We start from the raw sequence: 20,829 nt of genomic DNA, 5'->3' as shown, positions 1-20,829 counted from the left end.
AGTTTGGGGCACTGTAGCCTCTCTTAAGCTACTCTATTTCTGCCCATGCTTTCTCATATAGCCTCTGATGGCTTCCTAGGGTTGCACTTAGCTGCATGCTTAAATCTGTGCATTATTTCAGCTCATGTAAATAAAAATCTTTACTTTTGTGCAGGTGAGTTGATTACCATTGCTGTGCTTACTAAGCCAACAGTAATGGCTGTGATTAATCACATGAGTCCAGCCTAGTGTCTGCAGAGCTTTTGAACTAAATCAGCTTAAAATCTTAGGATGTGTTGTCTAAGTTAAACCATTGCAGCTTTCTGATGTAAACAAGCCATTACAGCTGCTTTGCAGCTTGGAGGAGGGATTGCAGTGTCCAGTAAACTATGCTCTGAGGGTAAAAGTGGCATTACAGGGTGTTTTGGAAAGATGGTCTCAATGTACGTATGTTGTGGGGTGGCTAGGGCTTCCTGGAAGAATCACAGCTCAGAAATTCAGCTCTTCTAATGTATGTTTTCTTTGCAGAGATGAGGAGCAGAAGGTGGTTGGTAACTTCTTGTTTGGGGGGGGTGGTGGGAGGGGTGGTTCAACTTAAAATGCTCAACTAACCTGCTTTACTCCAGACTGTTTTTTCAGAGACTTCTTCCTAATAATCTTATACTGCGCATGTATTCATGCAGTGTGTTTATTATCAATTATGATAATGTTTTCCAATTGAGTAGAGTTTTATTACAGGAGTTCCCAAAGTGCCATGCATGTGTCTAACACAAATGATTTAACTGAAGCTCCTGTCATCTCTGGGGCAGGTTTGTTTACCCATGGTGCTTTAGGTCTTACAAGAAGGAAAGGAGATTAAGGGGTTTAAGCAAGATAAATTTCTCTGAATTTCACATGGCCACCAATTAAAACAATGGCAATGCTCTTTCTCCCATATCCACAGTCCCTTGTCTCTGTGCAAAAGGAGGTGTTTGTCATAACAGCTACAGGGAAACCTTTAATTAGTTTATTTGTGCTCCAAATGCAAACTGAGAGCTAATAATTCTGCCAATTACTTTCTTGTACTGCGAGTGCCAATTTCCAACCTTAGGGGAGCCCACACATGCATCTGTCAGCTTCATTTCACATGTATCCGAGAGCAGGAAAATTTAACTTGCTGTTGAGGCAGTGCAATTGAATGGAGGAAATGCTTTGAGTCAGGCTGGCTTGCTGCCTGCTGACTTTGTGAACTTCTTCTTAGGTTATTACCTACTGGATAGGAACAAATAATTCAGATGATAGTGCAAACCATTGCTGTCTCTGGCCAAAACCAACCTCTAGCATTTAGCCACCGTAAGGAGGTGTGTAGCCACAATAAGGATGTTTTAATGTCAGGCTGCAACTGCAGCTTCCCTTTTTTTTTTTTTTTTTTTACCCTCCAGCTATTGCGCTTCACGCCCCATGGTTGGAATGGCTAATGGATCCTGGTCTCCTTCCTGGCCATGTGTATTTTCTTTCTTTGGTAGATGCAAAGAACAGAGCCATATGGCTGTATCTGCACTGTGCTGGGGGCGGGGGAGTAATCCTCTGGCACTTATCCTGCCTGAGCGAGTAGCTTGCAGTCATCTCTTCCCGCAGGTCTCCACGCAGGCGGTGTGGGTCCTGTCGGGAGCAGCAGCCCTGATCGGGGGTAGCTAGCTCCGTGCCTACACCGTTCCCTGGCCAGCGCTGAGCATCCCTGTTCTGTTTTGTGCAGCCAGTCTGAGTGCTGCTGTCACTTCACTACCTCTCCTTGGCCTCATGGCTCTACAGATTAACTTGCAGCCAATATGCACATTTTATATAACATATACTCTACTGCTGAGAGAATTTTGCCTGATTTTTTTTTTTTCTTCTTATAGATGAGGGGAAGATATGAGCAACATAAGCCTCTTGGGATCAGACCGAGGGATTTGAATATAGTATTTCACAAACTACTTTCCCATTTCGATGTGTGCTGGCCCTTCCTTATCTTCTCCCCCCCCCGGCCCTCCCCCATTTGAGTCTGGAAATCAAGAGGGAGAAGCCCTTTTCCCCCCTTGGCCAGGATGCTATTCAGCCATAGCACATACTGCCAGATTGCTAACATATGGGCTGAGGGCTCAGCCAAAGTTTTGAGAGGCTCAGCCCTTGGCAGCTCCTTCCACGCTTTCCTGTCTCTACATTCAGGAAATGAAGTCAGAGTGTTGATATAAAACAGGCTGGGTTGAAAACTGAGAAGCTGGAAAGACCGAGGTGGGGGACTGGGAGGGGGCTGTGTGGGGAGACGGGGAGCAGCAGGGGCTCATTGTGGTGTGTGTTTTGCCCTGCAACGTGTGGGTTGGGGTTTTCTTGTCTTGCGCCAGTGTCCTCCGCTTGATTGCTCTTGCTACCTCAGAGTCAGAAGGCTGATACTTTATGCTGGCAGACAGCTATATGCATCTTTCCTCTGGCGTATGAGGAGATTAGCATGCAGAGATAGTGTTGTCTTGATCACACAGCAGCGTTTATGCAAGAGCTTGGAAGGGGTGAAAGTTGAAACTCTGGCAAAGAGCTTGTATTTCCATATCTGGGACATGGGATTCCCTTACCTTTTGACTCTTTTCCTGAAGAATGACTCCATTACTAAATTTCTATGGAATTGTGTGGTTCTAATGCAGAATGATTTTTCTCAGACAGCTTTAACATGAGGTTTTGTTTTTCTTACTAGCCCAGAGACTCTGTGGCGTGGAAGCAGGGAGTTCCAGTGAAGTGAGACTGCAGTGGAGATGGTCTGTCTTGCCTAGGGACTTAGCAGTTGGTGTGCTTCACTTCTAGGTCACTAGTTCAACCTAAACCAGCATAATAATAACCCAAAGTAATAGAGATCTGGAAGCTGTTTGTGGTCTACAGAACCTGAAGTGGTCTGTGTGGCTCTGAGACCAGTATCTGGTTGACAGATGTCCTATTACAAAAATGCTTGCTCACCTCTCATCTAGACTGATCAACAATGTTAAAAAAAAATCCAGGGGACCTTGCTTGGAAGAGCTTTCCTGCTTTCGTAGCCTGGCATCTTCAAGATAGAGTGGAGAATTTGGAATCTTCCCGAGTGATCTCTTCTATGTTCTAGACACTGGCTTCTGAGATACTCTTGTTGCACAAACTTTGTAATGGGCTGGTATAGTTTCATCTTTGGGTTATGTCCGAACAGTGTAGTGTCTGGTATCCTTAGCAAATTCAAGTCAATTTAGCTGATACTTAAGATGATGTTAGGCTGGATTTGCCATCCTCTGGGTGTTGGACCTCAGCAGCTTTGTCATCCTTATCTGCTGCTCTGCCCTGCCCTTCTTTTCTAGCTCTTCGGGATCTCTGCTCACTGACCATCTTTGTTTTCCATTCTTGTTTCCCCCGAGAGCCATTGTGCTTTGTTGTTTCCAGCCAAGAAAGGTCTACAAACGCACAAGATGCTCACAAGGGGACAGTCACACATGCGTGCTTGCACAGAAGTATGCTCTGTTTCTATTTCAGTCTTGGATAGCTATTCTGCCTTTTGGAGACCAGTGTGATGGCTCCCTCTCTTGTTACGTTGGGGTATAATACCCAGCTGGATGTTCCAAATGGGGACCTTAAACCAAACTCACTTCTCTTAATTTGCTGTCGATCCAGGTTTGACACTAAGCAGGGAGAATGATTTCTGACTTAGATGATACCCATGGTCAAAAATGTTGAGGTTTGTTTTTGGATGCCTTGTTCTGTGTTTAGCTGGAGATGTTTCATAAGAACCAGACTGGTGGGTTGTGGGTGCAGTTACTCTAAAGAAACGGATCGCTTAAAGCTCTCTGAGTCTGGTCGCTGAAATTTCAGACTCGGGTTTTTAACATTCACCAAGCAGTAAACTGCCCACATTGTTTGAGCTTCTAATAATTCAGAGCATGAGATTTTCATTAATGAGCATAGTTACTTGATTATTTTTTTTTTCAATGCAGGAGTCCTTCAGGAAACCTTACAGTAACCTGTATTATTGTAGCCAGACCTGCTCTTTAATGCATATTTATTATTGCTTAATTAATACTTTAAAAGGGTTCACAGTGAAAAACAGAGTATAAGACAGTGATAGGATGAAGTGAGAAAATCAGCTTTTCTGAAGAGGTGAATTTAAGTTGATACAGTCCATAACTTCTGTGTCAAACCAGCTTCTCTGTCACGTGCCTGGCTTTTCTTCAACCTGGATATAGACTTGTCGTGATTAAAAGTCAAACACTGAGGTGGTGACAGTGGGGCTGTGAGGGCTGCTCTGACCAGCAGCAGTGTTTCACCCCATTGGTTCTCTCCCGAGAGCAGAGGTATGAGGAACCTTTCCCAGGCAGACCTGGTGAGGGCATCAAGTGGCTGGTGTGAGGGTCTTGGTTCTGATTGACCCCCTTACTGGGAAGAGTAAGGGAAGAGGACCTTGATGTTGATCAGAGCCTGGGGAATTGGGACATTGCCATGCTGCTGCCTGCTCCTGGAGGAGTTAATGGGGCAGGGTTGTTGGGCCATGTCACAAAAGCAGTTGGGAAAGACAAACTCTTGTTTCTAGAGGTCCACTTTTCTCACAGACTCCAGAGGACGTGGGTTGAGAGTGCCTTGCTGGTGATGGGGGTGCGGTATTGCTGACAGACTCCTCCCTGCTGGCAGAGTGGAGGCTTTGCTGGAGCAGTGAGTGACTTGTTACTGATCCTGTTTTCAGGAGAAGGAGAAGAAGTATATGTTACCAGTGGATAACCTGAAGCTGCGAGATGTTGAGAAGGGGTTCATGTCCAGCAAGCACATCTTTGCTCTCTTCAACACTGAACAGAGGTATGCTCGCATCTCAACATGCCGAGTGGGTGAAACTAGGGACAGATTTGTGTAATATTAGGAGGGAGTAGAGATCATGGAATCACAGAATTGTCAGAGTTGGAAGGGACCTCTAGAGATCATCCAGTCCAACTCCCCTGCCAAAGCAGGGTTGCCCAGAGCACATCACTCAGGGCTGCATCCAGGTGGGTCTTGAAAATCTCCAGAGAAGGGGACTCTACAACCCCCCTGGGCAGCCTGTTCCAGGGCTCTGCCACCCTCACCAGAAAGAAGTTTCTCCTCATATTTAAATGGAACTTCCTATGTTCCAGCTTGTGCCTGTTGCCCCTCATCCTGTCACTGGGAACCACTGAAAAGAGTCGGGGTCCATCCTCCTTCAAGCCACCCTTTAGATACTTGCAAGCATTAATAAGGTCTCCCCTCAGCCTTCTCTTCTCCAGGCTAAAGAGTCCCAGCTCTCTCAGCCTTTCCTCATAAGGGAGATGCTCCAATCCCTTAATCATCTTTGTTGCCCTACGTTGGACTCTCTCTGGTAGTTCCCTGTCTCTCTTGAACTGGGGAGCCCAGAACTGGACACAATATTCCAGTTGTGGCCTCACGAGTCCAGAGTAGAGGGGGTGAATAATCTCCCTCGACTTACTGGCCACACTCTTCATGAGTGTGTTGGGATAGCTGTTCAGGAAAGATTTGCGTATCCTTTAAGGATAGGCATTTTTGGAGGAGACAGGGGACTTTAAAAATAAATCTGACTTCGTTCTTTATGGTCTTACGGATGTGTGCCACTGTCTTCACCAGTGCATGGTCTGCTGTGTGACCTTAGTCTTCAGCTGTTTGGTGTGGTTACCTGTGTCTGGCTGTGGCTGGACTATATAATCAATGTTCTTAGTGAGTAAATAGGGGACCCAGATTGGCTGGAGAAGTCCAGCAGTGAGCAGAATTGAAAAAGGAATCTCTTTCAGGCCCTATTGAAACATACAACTGATTTGGGGGTAATTAAACTTGCTCATAAAAAAATTCATTTCCTTTCCCTTCTGCAGGGTCATCATGAGGATACTAGCAAGGGACCAAGTGTCTCTGCCTTAAAGTGATAGGAAGATTCCCTGGTCATTGAAATCTTTGTCAAATATGGGCAAACATCTGATTTTGCAATAGAGAAGAATAAAATGTTTGTCTTCCTTTCAGGAATGTTTACAAGGACTATCGGCAGCTGGAGCTGGCCTGTGAGACCCAGGAGGAGGTGGATAGCTGGAAGGCTTCCTTCCTTCGTGCAGGAGTCTACCCAGAGCGTGTTGGGGTAAGATACAGCCATACTAATGAGATAAAAAGGAACACAGCATGTATTGTAAGAAGGAGAGATGCATCCTCATAGGTTAAAAAAGTCCATGAAGGTTTTGTCTCTTTCCTGAGCTGAGGATATTTTGGAACAAAAAATTTAAACTTTTGGTATGTCCTGGTGCCTCCTTTAAGGAAGCTTGGGATAAAGTAACTGGCAGCTTCAAAGGGGAGATAAAGTAGGCAAAGATTGCCTTGATAAACCCATCAGGCTCTTGTTTTGTGGGCATTAAATTCCCAATATAGGAAGAACATTTAATTACCTGACTACTAAGTGGTATGTGTCGTCTGAGCAAAGGTGCCGTTCCTCTTCAGTAACGCTGTACAGCCTTGTTAGGAGCTTCCTGGCTTATTAGTAGTTGTTCTCCCGTTCCTTTCCAATTAGGAAGGAATGTTCTTTTAATTTCTTTGCTTAGTAGATACCTAATATGCTACTTTAGCAAGACCTTATCTCTTCCCTTAGCCTTGGCCCACAACATTTGCTGTCAGCATTATGCTCCGCTTTAAAAGCGTGTTCTAGAGAATTGTAGTGTATGTTCCTGTTCAAAGCTTTCCTGTTCCTCTGTGAGAGGAAGCTACTATAAATAGTTTTCCCACTAGCAAAGTGATAATTGCTTATCTGTTTTTATTTGTTGCTTCTAATAGACTTCTTGCATTCATTTTTCCTGTTACACTTGAAGATTGTGTGTTTTGCCTTAAAGCATTTCCTGACAAACTGATGTGATATTAAAAAAAGAGGATTAGGGACTGGACCTTTACAGTGTCATGACTTCAAATTGGCTTTGGACCAGACTGGGCCTCTTTAAACACATACTGGAAAAGGACACGTGCCACCTATTGGTGTGCAAATGGAGTGGTTTCACATAGGAACACTGATGGCTAGGTAGACTGTCTCAAAACCCTGTGTAACTAATGACAAGTAGCCATTGTAGGTAAGTAAATTGCCCTTTCATAGAATCATCTAGGTTGGAAAAGACCGTTGGGATCATCGAGTCCAACCTTTGTTGCAAACAATACGATTTTCTTTGCGGAATGTCCCATTTTGATTTTGTTTAGCTGAACAATTCACTTCTTCCTCTTCCAGGGTAATCCTGGTATTTATGTATTTCTAGCGGGATTGGTCTTTTGCTTGTTCAGTGCTATATGGGAACTTCTCCAAATTCTGAGACCAACTAAAAGTTTTCTTTTATTTTTTTGTCCCTTTTTGTTTTAATTTTTTCCACATATGCTCAAACTGGCCTGCCAGGACAAGGACAAAGTAAGTCTGACCCTCTCTGCCTGTGTTGTCCCCTGGGGCTCTTACTGGATAGTTCTTTTGTTTTTTCCTTTTGTCACTGTTTCCTGAGAGGCATTTGCTGCTTTTCCCTCTTTATACCTTCTGTTGGATTGCTGCTGTTTGTTTCTGTTCTTGGTTTGAGTTTTCCTTTTTTCTTTTTATTTGTCTCTTTTTGTATGACTTCTGAATCTTGGTGCAAACTTATTTTTGGGGGTTTTGACCTCATTTTTTTTTAAGTTGTCCTCCTTGATGTCCACTTCCTTTACTTCGTTTCTCACTGAGACCTTGCATTCCTTCATTATGTAAGATCTTCCTAGGAAAAGCTCAAATGAACAAAAGAATTTGCCCTTTCTCATATATTTGTTTCCCAAAACAAAATATGGTAATAAGTAATTTCCTTCACTGCTGCAAATCCTTCGGACTGGGATGGTTTAAAAGAAAGATCATTCTTTATAAAATCAAGGGATTTTTAAATAAACATTGAGGAAGACAGCAGTCTTTCATGCGTTGCTGCTTTGAAATTGATCTTGAATGGATGAGCCTTGGTGATTGCTTGCTGTTAAACAGCACAGTCCAAGCTTTACCTTGCAGAGAGCCAAACAATGCATTTCAGGCAGACAAAGAGATTCATCCGTGTAGTGCGGAAGAAAAGATAATTATGACTTACAATGCAGGATTTGCAGTTAAAGTGATCAGGAAGGTTTTCTAGGTTATTCCATCTACTTGTGGTCTGACTGAGGTGAGCAGTTATTTCACCTCTCTGTATTTGTTTTCTCATTTGTATAATGAGGATAAAGATGCAGTGTGTCGGAGAGTCTGTGAGGCTTAATTTACAGTAAATGATTCTCAGGCCTCAACCGAATCTGAGCATGGAAAAGCCAGCTCAAATGAAGAACCTTTCAGGAAGCCATAAATATTAAACGTAAAAATACAGCTTTGAGTATTCACTAGAGCCATAACCTGTGAAATCCGGTCGTCAGTCCCTGTTGCCTTTCACCTTTGTGTAGTGTCTTCCTACTAAAAGAGTGGCTGTATTGTTAAAGCTCCTCAGATCTGAGCTGAAGTCCGTACAAGCTGAGCTGTGCATTGTCAATCACAGCTCAAAATGTAAGTTTTATTAATGTGCTTCCTGTGTGTTCCCTTATTTTCTTCCCTTAGCGCTCTCATGAAAAGCTAATTTTGTGTTACATTTGAAGAACTGATCTGTTTCTCCTCTTCTCTGCAGGCCAGTGAAGCGGAGGAGAATGGATCAGACAGTTTCATGCACTCCATGGATCCTCAGCTGGAGAGACAAGTAGAAACAATCAGGAACCTGGTGGATTCCTACATGGCAATTGTCAACAAAACCATCAGAGACCTCATGCCGAAGACAATTATGCACCTCATGATAAACAATGTACGTATCATGCAGTGGTTGATAGGGGTGGGGAGACATAGAGAAAGGGAAAAATAGGGAGGGAGAGAGAAAGAATGAAGAAAATCTTAAGGCAGCTTCAAAGGAGGAAAAGGAGGGAACAGAATGGAGTGTTTTGGGGAAGACAGCGGAAATTGACCCCCTCTTTGTCCTCCTTTACAGACCAAGGACTTTATCCATTCGGAGCTGCTGGCAAACCTGTACTCCTGTGGTGACCAAAATACGTTGATGGAGGAGTCAGCAGAGCAGGCCCAGCGACGTGATGAGATGCTGCGCATGTACCATGCCCTGAAAGAGGCCCTCAACATCATTGGGGACATCAACACCAGCACCATCAGCACCCCCATGCCCCCACCGGTGGACGACTCTTGGCTGCAGGTGCAGAGCGTACCATCTGGACGCAGGTACCAGAGGCTCAGGGGGAGAGCCCCACAGACCGGCCTGATGCCTCTTCAAGTGGCTAGCTGGGGCCTCCTACTGAGACAGGGAGTCCTCCTCTTCCCCTCTTCTCCCTGTGGATGAAGAGTTCGGCGTAGTCGTGTTGGGAGGCTCCTAGGCCTTGAAAGCTATGCAGGGCTTGCTACACCTTCACAGAGGATGTGGAGGCTTCTAAACCCTAAGTTTAGATGGGGTCTGACGTAGCTTTGAAGGCAACCTGGAAGCCTTGAAAGCCGAAGGGTGGTGTGTAAAGTGACATGAAACTAAAGAAGGAACACTGCAGGCAGCATATGGGGACCTGATGGTGACACAGAGGGATCCCAGGCCTGTTGTTGCAGTTGAATTTCTCCGTTTGTTTGCCAGGTCTCCTACGTCCAGCCCCACGCCACAGAGGAGAGCTCCCGCTGTTCCACCCGCCAGACCTGGGTCTCGAGGCCCGGCTCCTGGGCCACCTCCTGCTGGTGGGTCCACGCTGGGTGGTGCCCCCCCTGTGCCCTCCAGGCCAGGTGCCTCTCCTGATCCTTTTGGGCCCCCACCTCAGGTTCCTTCTCGGCCTAATCGTGCTCCTCCTGGTGTTCCCAGGTAAGTCCTGAAATGCTGCTCACACAGGTGGGATATGTCCAATTTTTGGATAACGGCCCTGACAGCACTTGGTCTGCCTGGGCTATGGAAGGAGAGCAGAGTGCATGCTGTGTGTACAGTCTTTTGACTGTTGGAATTGGGTCCATAGGCAGGAGCATCGTTGTCTGTTGATATTTCATTGTACAGATGAGGCAATGCCAAGGCAGCTCTCGGGAACAGAGGGGCAACCTCTTCTCTGCACAAACCTCTGTGCAAAGCTTGAGGGAAGAGGACCTTGTACCTGAGGGCTTTATTAAAGCAATTATACCACTGCCTCTGCTCACAAGCAGGAGGTGGTCACCAGAAAAATCACAGGACTGAAGTGACAGTACACCTTTCAAGGCAGTTCCCCTTTGTGTAGTCTCAAGTTGCCCCTTTTCTCCTGGCCCAGAGTTCTTCAAGGTGAGTTGGAGAGACCTTCATCTAAGCTGTTCAGATGCTTTTTGGCTAGGAGAATATTGCAGTATAACTGGCAGGGAGATGGAATTTTTAGGTATTTTTGTTGCTTCTGTAACCAATTTGAATGTTTTTCCAGTCTAGAGGGTTCAAATCACACACCTTTGATTTCCCATGAGGAAACTTAATTCCTTTCCTGTTGAATCACTTCAAACACTTTAACATAGTAATAAGGGATTATCCCCTGTGCAGCTAAGCATGTGTTCCTGAACAGGACTTAGGAAGCGGTCTGGAACCGGGAATGCTTTTATGTTAGGTACACTGTCTCCATGTGGTGAAGAGAGGATAATTGCAGAGTAAAGAATGAACATAACCAGAAATTCCCCAACGACATGCTAGAGGGAATACTTCCCTCATGGAAAATACCTTCTCTCCAGTGGGTGCTGGTGGCACATGTCTGAAGCTTTGCCACTTTCTGTGGAAGCCCCCAGCCTGTCAATGGGTGGTGATGGTACATGGCAGGGGCAGGTCAGGCTTCCTCTTGTGGTAGTGCCCCAGCTCATACTTGGTGCTGCCTGTTTGGAGCTCCCAGCCAGGCTGTATCCAGCCCACAGATTGATGAGTCCAAAGTTTAGAGACTGGTTTCTGACTCTAGTGTGTGCAAATGGTTTTACTTTCTTGGTGCCTCTGCCCCAGTCCTCCCTATGCACCTTGATGCAGCTCCCACAGTAATTTGTCCACATGTGCCTCAGTGTTGCCCCAGGGACTGCAGTCCTGCTGGTGGCACCGATGGATGTCAGCATGCTTCTGTGTATTTTGGCTCTTGTTTCTTGTGACCCTGCTTTTCCATATACTGTTAATTTGTGGTTTTGTTTTTAGTATACTTATGCTTCTTTTTGTCTCCATCTTTCTACTTTCACTGTTTCATTTCTTCACTCATGAAAAATATTCTATATACCTGATCATCATGATAGGATTCCCCAAATGGGCTGAAATGAATTGGCCTTTTTTGAAGAAACCTGTCATAGCCTATCTTAATGGCTTTTCTGCCTTGTGCATGAGGTAGAAGGGTTTAGGGGGATGTAGGGAAACAGCACTGGAGCAGAGGAAGAAAGTGTTTCACGCTTAACGGAGCAATCCCTTGCTTTAGAAGGAGAGATGGTAGGTTGGATTGCATGCTATTGACTATCCTGATCTGGAGTTGAGAATGTAATTCCAGAACCTGTGAAGTGATGCTCACTCTTTGATCCCCCCTCTCTGATTCTTCCAGTTGTTCATAGACTCCTCCGGATCCTGATACCAGCTTGTCATTTGAGTTCACTGATGAATGGAGAATTTCCAATGACAAGGGACTCTTTCTCTTCCTCTCCTGTATATAGAATAAGAATGTTCCCTGCTAGCACTTGGACTCGGGTCCTTCTGCCATGGGTGAACGAATGCCATCTCCATTGTTGCTTTTTTAATACCCATCTTTTCCCTTGCTAACTGGGCTACACTATTGTGTGTGGGTGAGAGGAACAAAATTCTTGTGTGTATGGCACGAGTGAGTTTTGTTGTAGGAGTTGGTGTTACGTAGTGAACTGGGAGTGCATGGTGGTGGCTGGATGTACTCTGTGTGTGTGTGTATGCCCGCTGATGCCCGTGTAGAAGTTTGGCAGTTTGTTTGTGCCTCCAGTTTGTGTGAGCATCTGGTTTTATGGATGATGAACTTATATATGTGTTGCTCCAATTCTCTTTTTTTTAATAAACATAATTGTATAGACAAATGCTTTCACATACAAACACCACATGGTCCATTTCCTTCCACAGGAGGGTTTTCCTGCATATAATTAAGTACATTTAAAACAAGATTTATTTACTATCCTGCTTCTGTACTTAGCATTTATTCAGTCTACTGTGGAAGTCCGTATTGCCAAATACATGCCTTTGGGAGTGGAAAGTTACAAACAATATAAGGTCCTGTCTGTGTGCTATGAAGGACTGCATTTGGACTATATGCCTGTTGGAGCTATGCAGGAGAATTTGCTCTGGGAAATAAAACTGTGAAGGAAGATATCCTTCCAGGTATTTAGTATCTTTAGTTTAAAATAGTTTGATAAACGATATGTGAAAGAGCTCAGGCAAGCTCAAAGGAGAAATAAGGAAGTTTAAGTGAGAATGACTTAACCAGCAGAAAAATCTGTTGAAGGCATTAATGGATTCTCCGATCTTTGGTTCATCTAAGGAAAAAGATGCAAGTGATCGGCATCACTGTAAGTGTAACTTCACACAGCTTTATGACTTTGATTATTCAGGAGGTCAGAGCAGCTGATCTCATGATTTGTGACCTTCAAAAATGTAAGTCTTCACATGCTTCTTCCCTTTGTGGGTAGCGCTCAGGACTGCATGTTATCTCCCTCTTTCCTGAGCTGTTTGTTTCAACTCTAGCATTTAATGTGGTCAGAAGATGGGAATCCCCAGTGAGAGATATGTCAAGCCACCTGTGCCCAGCTGGTGGGTGCTGAGACCTAGGTGTGCTGCTGGTCCAGCAGGTATGAACGGCAGCCTGGATGCGAGAGTGGGTTTGCCATGTGAGTGAGCGATGGCCAGGAGGTGTGTGAGAAGATACATGGCTTTCAGTGCACCCCTGTGCATGAATGTGTGCAAAGATGAGGGTGTGATTGGTGTGTGCATGAAGTCCTGCGTGGTGCAGTGCAGCCCTGCCCAGCAGTGCACGCTCGTGCCGTGTTCTGGAGGGGGATGTGCAAATGTGTGTCTGTGCAAGCGCATGTGTCTCTGTTCCACCTTCCTGACAGTCTGTGCGGCCTCTGCCTTGAACTGTCTGAACTGCCATGTTGATTTCATGTTGTCTTTCAGAATCACTATCAGTGACCCCTGAGGACTGGCAGCCACGGTACGTTTTGCACTCTCCCTCCAATGCATGAGTCATTGTGTCCCCATCCTCCATCACTTTGCTCTGCAGCTCACCTCTGCTGCCTAGTTCTTGTATTAGTAACAGAGTCCCTTGTCTGATGAACCACCTCTGCCAGGATCTCAAAAAGGGAGGAGTCTTGAACAGAAAAACTGGCTGATGAGAGACGGAGCAGCTGCTTGAGCTGCAGGAGCTGGGAAAGCCTCCGTACCTGAGTTAAGGTTACAAGAGGACTATTTCTCTGCTTCCAGATAGAGGAGGTGGGACGGGGGAATGAGCTCTGGCAACAAGGTCTAAACTCTGTGTGTCTTTCATTTGGCTTGTACCCACACTGACTGGGAGATCAGCTGAATGAACTCTTTTGATTTGGTTTGTCAGCTCTGTTAGGATCAAGATAGAGACTTGGGGACCTGTTAGTTCAGACTCCTCTTCTTACAGTCAAATGTCTGGCTGGAGAAGTGTCCCCATCCCTATTGCTCATGGAAGGCAGAAGGAATTTGGGTCATGAATGTCAGGACTTCCATGTTTGAGTGCAGGGTAACTCCGACATTGAATGTTCCCCGTTATCCTTGTGTCCTGTCATCATTGGTAGAAGCAAACTCCCTTTGCTTGTTCTCCACTTGACCCTTTACCTTCCAGGTTACTCTTTTCCTTCCATTCAAACTGCCTTCTCTCCTCTGCCTTCTGCTCCTGTGAGAGGAAGGGTTTTGTGATCCATAACCCCCCCCAACACTCAGCCCCGAGCTCCTGCCTGTTCCCTTTTCCTATCTCTCCCTGCATTTTGCAGCATTGTACTTGTTCAGTGATGTAGCAGGGTATTGGGGCAGGCTCCTCTGTGCTGTGCTGGCCCAACAACTCTTTGTCCTGTTAATGCTGAGGGGGGGGGGGGTGTGTGAAGAGGGAGATGAACCTCCAGCCCTTATTGACCAAGGGGTAGATAGGGCAGAACAGGGCAGGTGTGGGTGTTTTGGGCCCTTCCTCCCTTTCCTGTGGATGTTGTTTCTTGAAGTGAAAGGTCTGACTGAGAGGAGTGGAGGAGCAGCTCCTGTAGCTTCCCTTGCTGCTGGCTGTGGTGGAGAGAGCTGGAGGAGTGTGTGCTGAAGTCCTATCTTAATAAGAACAGCATGAGTTCAGGCCCCTGTTCCAGGGCAGGGGAGGTCACAGCTTGCCCACATCTTGCAGAAAACAGTGTCTGTTACTGCTGCATGGAACTGCAGTTAGAGCTGAGAGGTGCCACATCACATCAAACCAATGCAGTGATTGTTTAGTGATTGACGTGTTCTTTGAGGACGTCATCCGTCAGCCCTCCTCACTGATGACATACTGCAGAGACATTGGAGCAATCAGCAGTTTCCTCCAATACTCTGCCCACTGCAGACATCCCTGACAGCCTGAGAAACGTGCATCTTGGTGAACAACCTCAGGAAAGAGGCTCGCTGTTGTCTGTACCTTGTTCTGGGACTCGCTGTTATGGGGCGTTCTGTTCTTAATCTGGCATAAAGAGCACCAAGGAAATAAAAATAAAAAACCAAAACAACACCAAAAAGCAAACAGACCAAAAACCCCCACCCCAAACTTTTTGCAGCCCAAGTAAATAAATGTAATGTTTTACCATCTGTTAGGTCCTTATCAGCAGAACTCTATCAGCTTGTTGGTTTCTAGATATGATTAGCTCTGTGTTGCAGTCTGGGTATGGCTTGAAAGGCTGACTTCAATGGACATGACAGTCAGTGTAACCGGTCTCCCCGGGCTCCTGCTTACTCAGAGCTTCCTTCCCGTGTACTGGAGACTGCCACAGGCTTCCCCATGAGCAAAACTTTGTTCCTTGCCCTTACAGAGGAAAGTGACTTTTCAGTGATGTAAAAGGCCTTGGCTAGCAACATAACGAGACAGACTGAAGCAGCGTTTCAGGGGAAAATGTTGCCAGAGAGATTTGTCTCTTTTTGTGCTGGGAAACAGTTTTCAGCTTTCTGTAACCTTACAGGCAGATTCTGCAAGTGTCTGCAGAACACCTGAGCAGAGGCAAAACCTGTAACTTTAAAAGCAACAGCCCCTCCCTCTAAAAGCCTCTGAGCGCTGAGATAAAGAAGTGTCTGCAAAAATCAATCGTAGTACATTACAAGAAAGCAGCCCATCTACCTGAAAACTGCTTGTGTTCTGTTCAGCCCTGCTTATTTTGGTAGGGTCAAGTGGCCTCTCTTGCCAGAACGCATTACGTATTCCAGTGACCTCAAGTGTCCTTTTCATGTAAATCCAAAGAGGCTGTTAGGACAACTTGTCCAAACTCCTGAAATGCAAAAAGTCCTTCAAGCTTCTCAAAAAAAAAAAAAAAACAAACCTGCCTTCTAACATGTGAGAATGCAGCAGCATCTCGCTAAAGGCTGAGCTGAAGTTTTGAAAGGTTTACATTTAAGTGCTGTTACTGTCCCAATGATGGTAGTAGTCATCGAATGGTTACCATGGCTGCATTTACACCATGAGCACCCTTTGGAAATAATGTACAGATCCCTCATGTCATGAAGCTCGGGGCCATAGATTCCCCAGCTGTAACATCTCATTCCAGTTTTTGCTTCTGGGACATAATATTATTTCAGGAGCCTTCGAAGGCCGTTGTAATTTCCAGGTTAGCTCAATCCCATCATTTGCTGTGCAGGAACAGTAATTTGATTGGCAGGCTGTCGTTAGGGTCTTGCAGTCCCCATTGATACCTTCAGTCAAGGAAATAACATTTGGAAATGTTTTATTGTCTGAAGCTTTTTTTATGTATCCTTTCCCAAGGCAAGGAGCAAGTGGTTGTAATTGTTTTGAGATCTGAGGCTTAATAGACATGGAGCAATAAATTCTGCTGAGGTCTAATAAACAGGACCGTAGAGTTGCTCTGGTTCATTTGCTAAGATTGCTTGCCCCAATTTATGGGAGTACAGCTCCTCTGGTACCAGCACGGTTATAGACTTGCAGTCAGCGCAAAGCGAAGTCTTCCCTACCTCAGAAAACTGTAGTGGTGCAAATATCCTCCTCTGCCCCTCTTCCCTTCCCTCAGCCCCTGCGTTAGGGGAGGGCCTTCGCTTCCAGAGGTCAGTCAATTCTCTGTAATCTAAATTGAAGCTTGTCGGTGTGGAATTGGTCAGTTATTGATTCTGTGACACCTGGTTCCGTATCATCGGTGCAAACACTTTCTCTTGACTTGGTCTGCATCCTGTTGGGTTTGCTCTTTGCATTTCAGGCAGTTTGGACTCTAAAACTACTCTGACATGGTACTGAACGATTTAGTTATAATGAGACATCATCATGATGCTGTGTAGGTTGCAGACACGGCAGAGAGCACGCTTTAAAGGAAAACCAGATTGGACTCACTGACTTAGAGAACACTTTCACTGAATTTCACTGAATTTTTAGAGTTGGAAGGGACCATAAAGATCATCTAGTCCAACTCCCCTGCCGAAGCAGGATAATACTTTATTTGTAGACTTCTTAAAGCCTGTAGTCTCGCCATCTGAGGGAGATGGCGAGGGTGTTGTCTTGTCTTTTCTGGAGTTCTGTTTTCCCCCAGAGAAATCCTAGAACACTTAATGCATGCAGAGGATGGGCACTTAAGTTGCTGCCCACTTTCCTAGCTAAAGTACCAGCAAAGGGGCTGAAACAGGATGGAGTAGTGATGGCCAAAGTTCCCTTTATTGGAGGAGAAGCTGCATTTGCTGAGCACCAGAACTAGAGAACTGAAAGTAGCAAGCTTGCCCCTAACATCAAAGATCAGGATCCTGTATTGGGAATAACAAGGAATCTTAGGCTTGCAGTAGCCTCAAGGGCAGGGGAAGAAGGTGCTCTCCCAAACCAGCCAAGAGCCTCTGACAGCAGCGCGTCTCAGAGGACCCCATCCATGCTGTGTGACTGTCATGTGCTTGATACAGGAGCTCACTGTTGTCCATGCTTCTCAACTCTCATTCCAGAGCCAGTGCACTCACTGGCAATAAATCTCTGCACTTCTAAATTTCAGAGGGAAAGCAAAACTGGCCGTCCGGGGGATTGCTTTGCTGGTGACCCGTGCTGTGCAGAAAGGCCAGTCTGAGGCCTAATGTAAACCCCTGAGTCTCCTTTGTGAAGTTGCGGTCTGATAGTTTGTTCCTCAAAGTTTTATTCTCTTGCTGGCTCAGGCGAGGTGGAGAAGCATGTGTGATTGTGACTGTGATTGCTGTGCTAACCACAGTGTGTGTTCTCTTGTTTTTGTTTTCTGCTTTTTCACAGCAGAAGGGGCCCCGCCTCACCTACTCGACCTACCATAATCCGACCGGCTGAACCGTCCCTCTTAGATTTATAACTCGAGGCTGTAGACAGCTGGCGACCGAATGCCGTGCTGGCGGCTTCCCCATTCCACCCTCCCTCCCACAGCCACAGTCACTCCTCTCATCCATCCCACATCTCTGCCTCCCACCACCCCTTCCTGGTGTGTCGTAAAGCACTAGCCTAGTGATCGAGCTCTTCGTCTCCACTCGTGCGTCCTGTATTGCTTTGTGAGCGTAGAGTAGCCTTCATTCAGTGGCACGGATCCCTGAACTACACAGGCTCCTTGGAGAGATCAGCCGCAGGGGACGGCATTAAGTCCAAGTGGTGGCTGTCCGTCCGGTTATTTCACCTGCCTGGTCTTAGCCTGGATAAGTGTCCTGCCTGCATCAGTTAGCTGTAGCACCTAGGACTGATCTGTAGCTATTTTATTTTCTTGTAGTTAAGACGACAAAAGTGTGACTTAGAAGAAAAAAAAATAATAAATACTGTCAAAACATGTGACACCGTTAGGAACAGATTAAATGTCCTGTGTAGTAGTTTGACTTCTAAGGTGCAAAAATTCACGTTGGGAACAGTGCAATCAACCTTCTGTCAATGAGTGAGGCAGGGAGATGAAGAAGGGGGGAACTTAATGGATCGGCATAGTCTTGCTAGAGTGAAGTCTGAGATAGCGCACACACCTCCGCGTGCGGGGAGCACGTGGACCTGCTCGCACGCAGCTCCCCCAAAAAAGCCGGGGAGATCCTGCTGGGGACGCACTGGCTCCTGCCAGCAGTTGTCTCGCATCCTCCTTTTTGGCTGACTTTCCTGAACCCAGCAGGGAGAAAGGGGAATAGATATGCTGCTCCCCCCTTGCAAACGGACAACCAAATGTTTTCAGGGAGTTCGCTGTGTAATGTTTTGTTGAAAATATATTTCTGCTTTGAATAAGCACATCTTTCAGTGTTTTTTGAGTACTGTGGTGACTTCTTCTGTAGCCTTTTCTTCTTGCATGTGGATGGTACGTGTTTGGGGAAACTTGTAACTGTTGTTGATCACAACTCATCTTAAGGTTTGATTTTTACTTTTCATGCTACATGTATTAAAAAAAAAAAAGACTTGAGAATTAAAAATATATCAACTCTGTTCATCTCAGATGTCGTGTCTCTACCAGAGCTAAATGAGCCACCTGCATTGCAGGCTTTCAACCAGGCCTGATTCAGGTTTAAGTTATCTTATTTCAGTGTTATTGCTCTTAATTTCTGTTGTGGATCCTCTGTTGTTCTGATGCCGGTTCCTTTCTGTATTTTTAACTATTGTTTTACTACTTCTTCCCCTTTTCCTTCTCTTTCCCTTTTCCTTTTTTTTTTTCTTTTTTTTTCTGTTTTTCTTGTCTTTAAACTCCAGCCGGCCGGGTAAGGCCAGTCCCTCCCGCCCGGAGAGCCCAAAACCACCATTTGACATGTAGGCCTGCTCCCTCTGAGACTCTTTGCCTGCCTCTTAGCTGTTCTGTCCTGGAATGGTCTGACTCGAATCTCTCACACTTGGCTTGTTTTGTTTGTATTTTGTGACATACACACATATCAAATGTGATTGTAGTGAAACTGTTTTGTTGTTTTTTTTTTTTTTTCTTCCCAGCTGCTTAAAGGAGTTAAACAAGTATATTGTAGTAATGAGAAACATATCTTTACTGTTATAAATATCTATAAATATATATATAAGATGAAAAATCTATATATGTCCAGGTGTTTAAAGCCATTTGTGCTTCCATGTGGATATTAGGAAATACTTAAGTAGGGAAAGAATATCTATATACATATATATATACACACACACATCCAAAAAGTTAACCAAATCCTGATGTTGAGTTTTTGAGCTGATTGTTAAATTCTCTGCTGTGTGCAGTTGGGTTATTGTATTACCCCAGACTTGTGGGTGAACTGTCTCAGTGCTGGTAGTAGCTGTGATGCAGTTTGTGATCTACCTGTCACTCTTGTTTATTGGATGAAATAAACTCTCATTTCTGTATAATGAAGGTCTCCATGACGAGAATAAAACCATCTTTCTTTCTCTTGCTCTTTCTCTGGGTGATTTTCAAACTGTGTTTAATTATAACCTAATCTTTTCATCCCGTAGAGCTTAAAAAGCTATGCATGCGCAGGTGCTGTCACTAGTAGGGAAGGTGGAACAGATCTGCATCGAGAGTGGTGTCCAGGAGCTGCAGTAGAATGAAAAGCTTTGGTCAGATGCGGAAGGCGTAAAGGAAAATACATGGAGGTGCTTCAGTGACTGGACGTAGAGAAGGTGGGAGTTGTGCACACACAATTGCTTGGTTCTTAAAAAGGTATTTTTGCTTAGGCTGTGTGTGGAACACAGCGAGTGGGTGTTGAGTTGTAGTTTCTCTGTCAAGTGATGTCTTTTAGACCCGTATCTGCAGTGCAGTCTAACCACAGCCTGACATGTGGCCAGGTCCTACTTGGAGGTTGCTTTTAGGCTCCCCTGGGTAAACCTCTTCCAGCTGTCCCCACACCAAAACCGTCAGCGCTGTGGAGCTCGGATCATGGTCACTGCTTCTCACAGTGACAACCACGCTTCTCTGTGATTCCTGAATTTAGCACTGTCATCCCAATGACTGCAACAGATTCCTTAATCCCCTGTGTAATGGGGCTCCAGGGCTGCTTCTGCAGGAGGAGACCAGGAGCACTGGGGTTGCTGACTTAACATCGCTGCACTATTGGTGCCTTTGCTACAGCTGGCTGTGGGGCTTGTGCAGTCTCCCCAGCACCCTTCAGTAAGACTTTAATCAGCAAAAATCTCCTTGAAGACTTTATTCATAGTCGATGAATAACCAGTGTGGGTTGAGAGAATAGACTAAATTTCTAGTGCTTCCGTTCTATGTGTGTTCTAGTTCTCTCTTGCATGATTTGATGGGTTGTAACTGCAGCTTCTATGCAACTGAGACAATAACTGTTACCTACTCTACTGTGTCCTATTTTTTCTCTACCTCCCCTGCCCAGGCATGATAAACTCCTGCCCACTGATCCACGGCCCTGCCAAACAAAGTGCCCCCTCTGTGTAACAGCTGTTTCCTGTTATCTGGTGCTTAGGGCCTTTAAGAAGCATTTTTCTACTTTGCCTCTGTGCCTCAGATTTGAGGCAGTTCAGTTACTCCAATTTAAAGCAACTGTGTGTCAGCTGAAGGGTAGCTCCTGCTCTGAGTTCACTCAAAGTAAAGGTGGGGTTGGGGAAACTAACCTAAAGGGAACAGGGTGAAAAATGAATCTGAAGCGAGGGTCTGGATGTGCAATGCTGGCCAAGAGAAACATCTCGGGCTTGTCAGCAGCCTGTCTACAGGAAAACATTCGTGAAAGTTAAGTGAAAAGGGCA

The 20,829-nt window shown here is 45.4% G+C and overlaps 1 protein-coding gene across 5 annotated transcripts in view; it reads left to right on the top strand.

Annotated features, from left to right (window-relative positions):
* Positions 1-18,910, top strand: part of DNM1 (dynamin 1) — a 68,521-nt gene extending 49,611 nt beyond the window's left edge. For 2 of the 5 annotated variants that reach the window (XM_074161297.1, XM_074161296.1), the window contains exons 16-22: positions 4,685-4,794; positions 5,977-6,088; positions 7,373-7,384; positions 8,628-8,798; positions 8,979-9,220; positions 9,618-9,836; positions 18,850-18,910. In XM_074161297.1, coding sequence (XP_074017398.1) covers positions 4,685-4,794; positions 5,977-6,088; positions 7,373-7,384; positions 8,628-8,798; positions 8,979-9,220; positions 9,618-9,836; positions 18,850-18,910 — 927 coding nt within the window. Of the gene's footprint in view, positions 1-4,684; positions 4,795-5,976; positions 6,089-7,372; positions 7,385-8,627; positions 8,799-8,978; positions 9,221-9,617; positions 9,837-13,127; positions 13,150-17,427; positions 17,498-18,849 lie in introns of those variants that run through there. The other 3 variants (XM_074161299.1, XM_074161298.1, XM_074161295.1) reach the window with 2 other exon arrangements.
* Positions 18,911-20,829: the final 1,919 nt, after the last annotated feature.

This window comes from Numenius arquata, chromosome 19 (genome assembly GCF_964106895.1).
Source record: "Numenius arquata chromosome 19, bNumArq3.hap1.1, whole genome shotgun sequence".
NCBI classification, from domain to species: domain Eukaryota; kingdom Metazoa; phylum Chordata; class Aves; order Charadriiformes; family Scolopacidae; genus Numenius; species Numenius arquata.
Note: the sequence above shows the minus strand (reverse complement) of the source record. Positions and strands in the feature narration are given on the sequence as shown.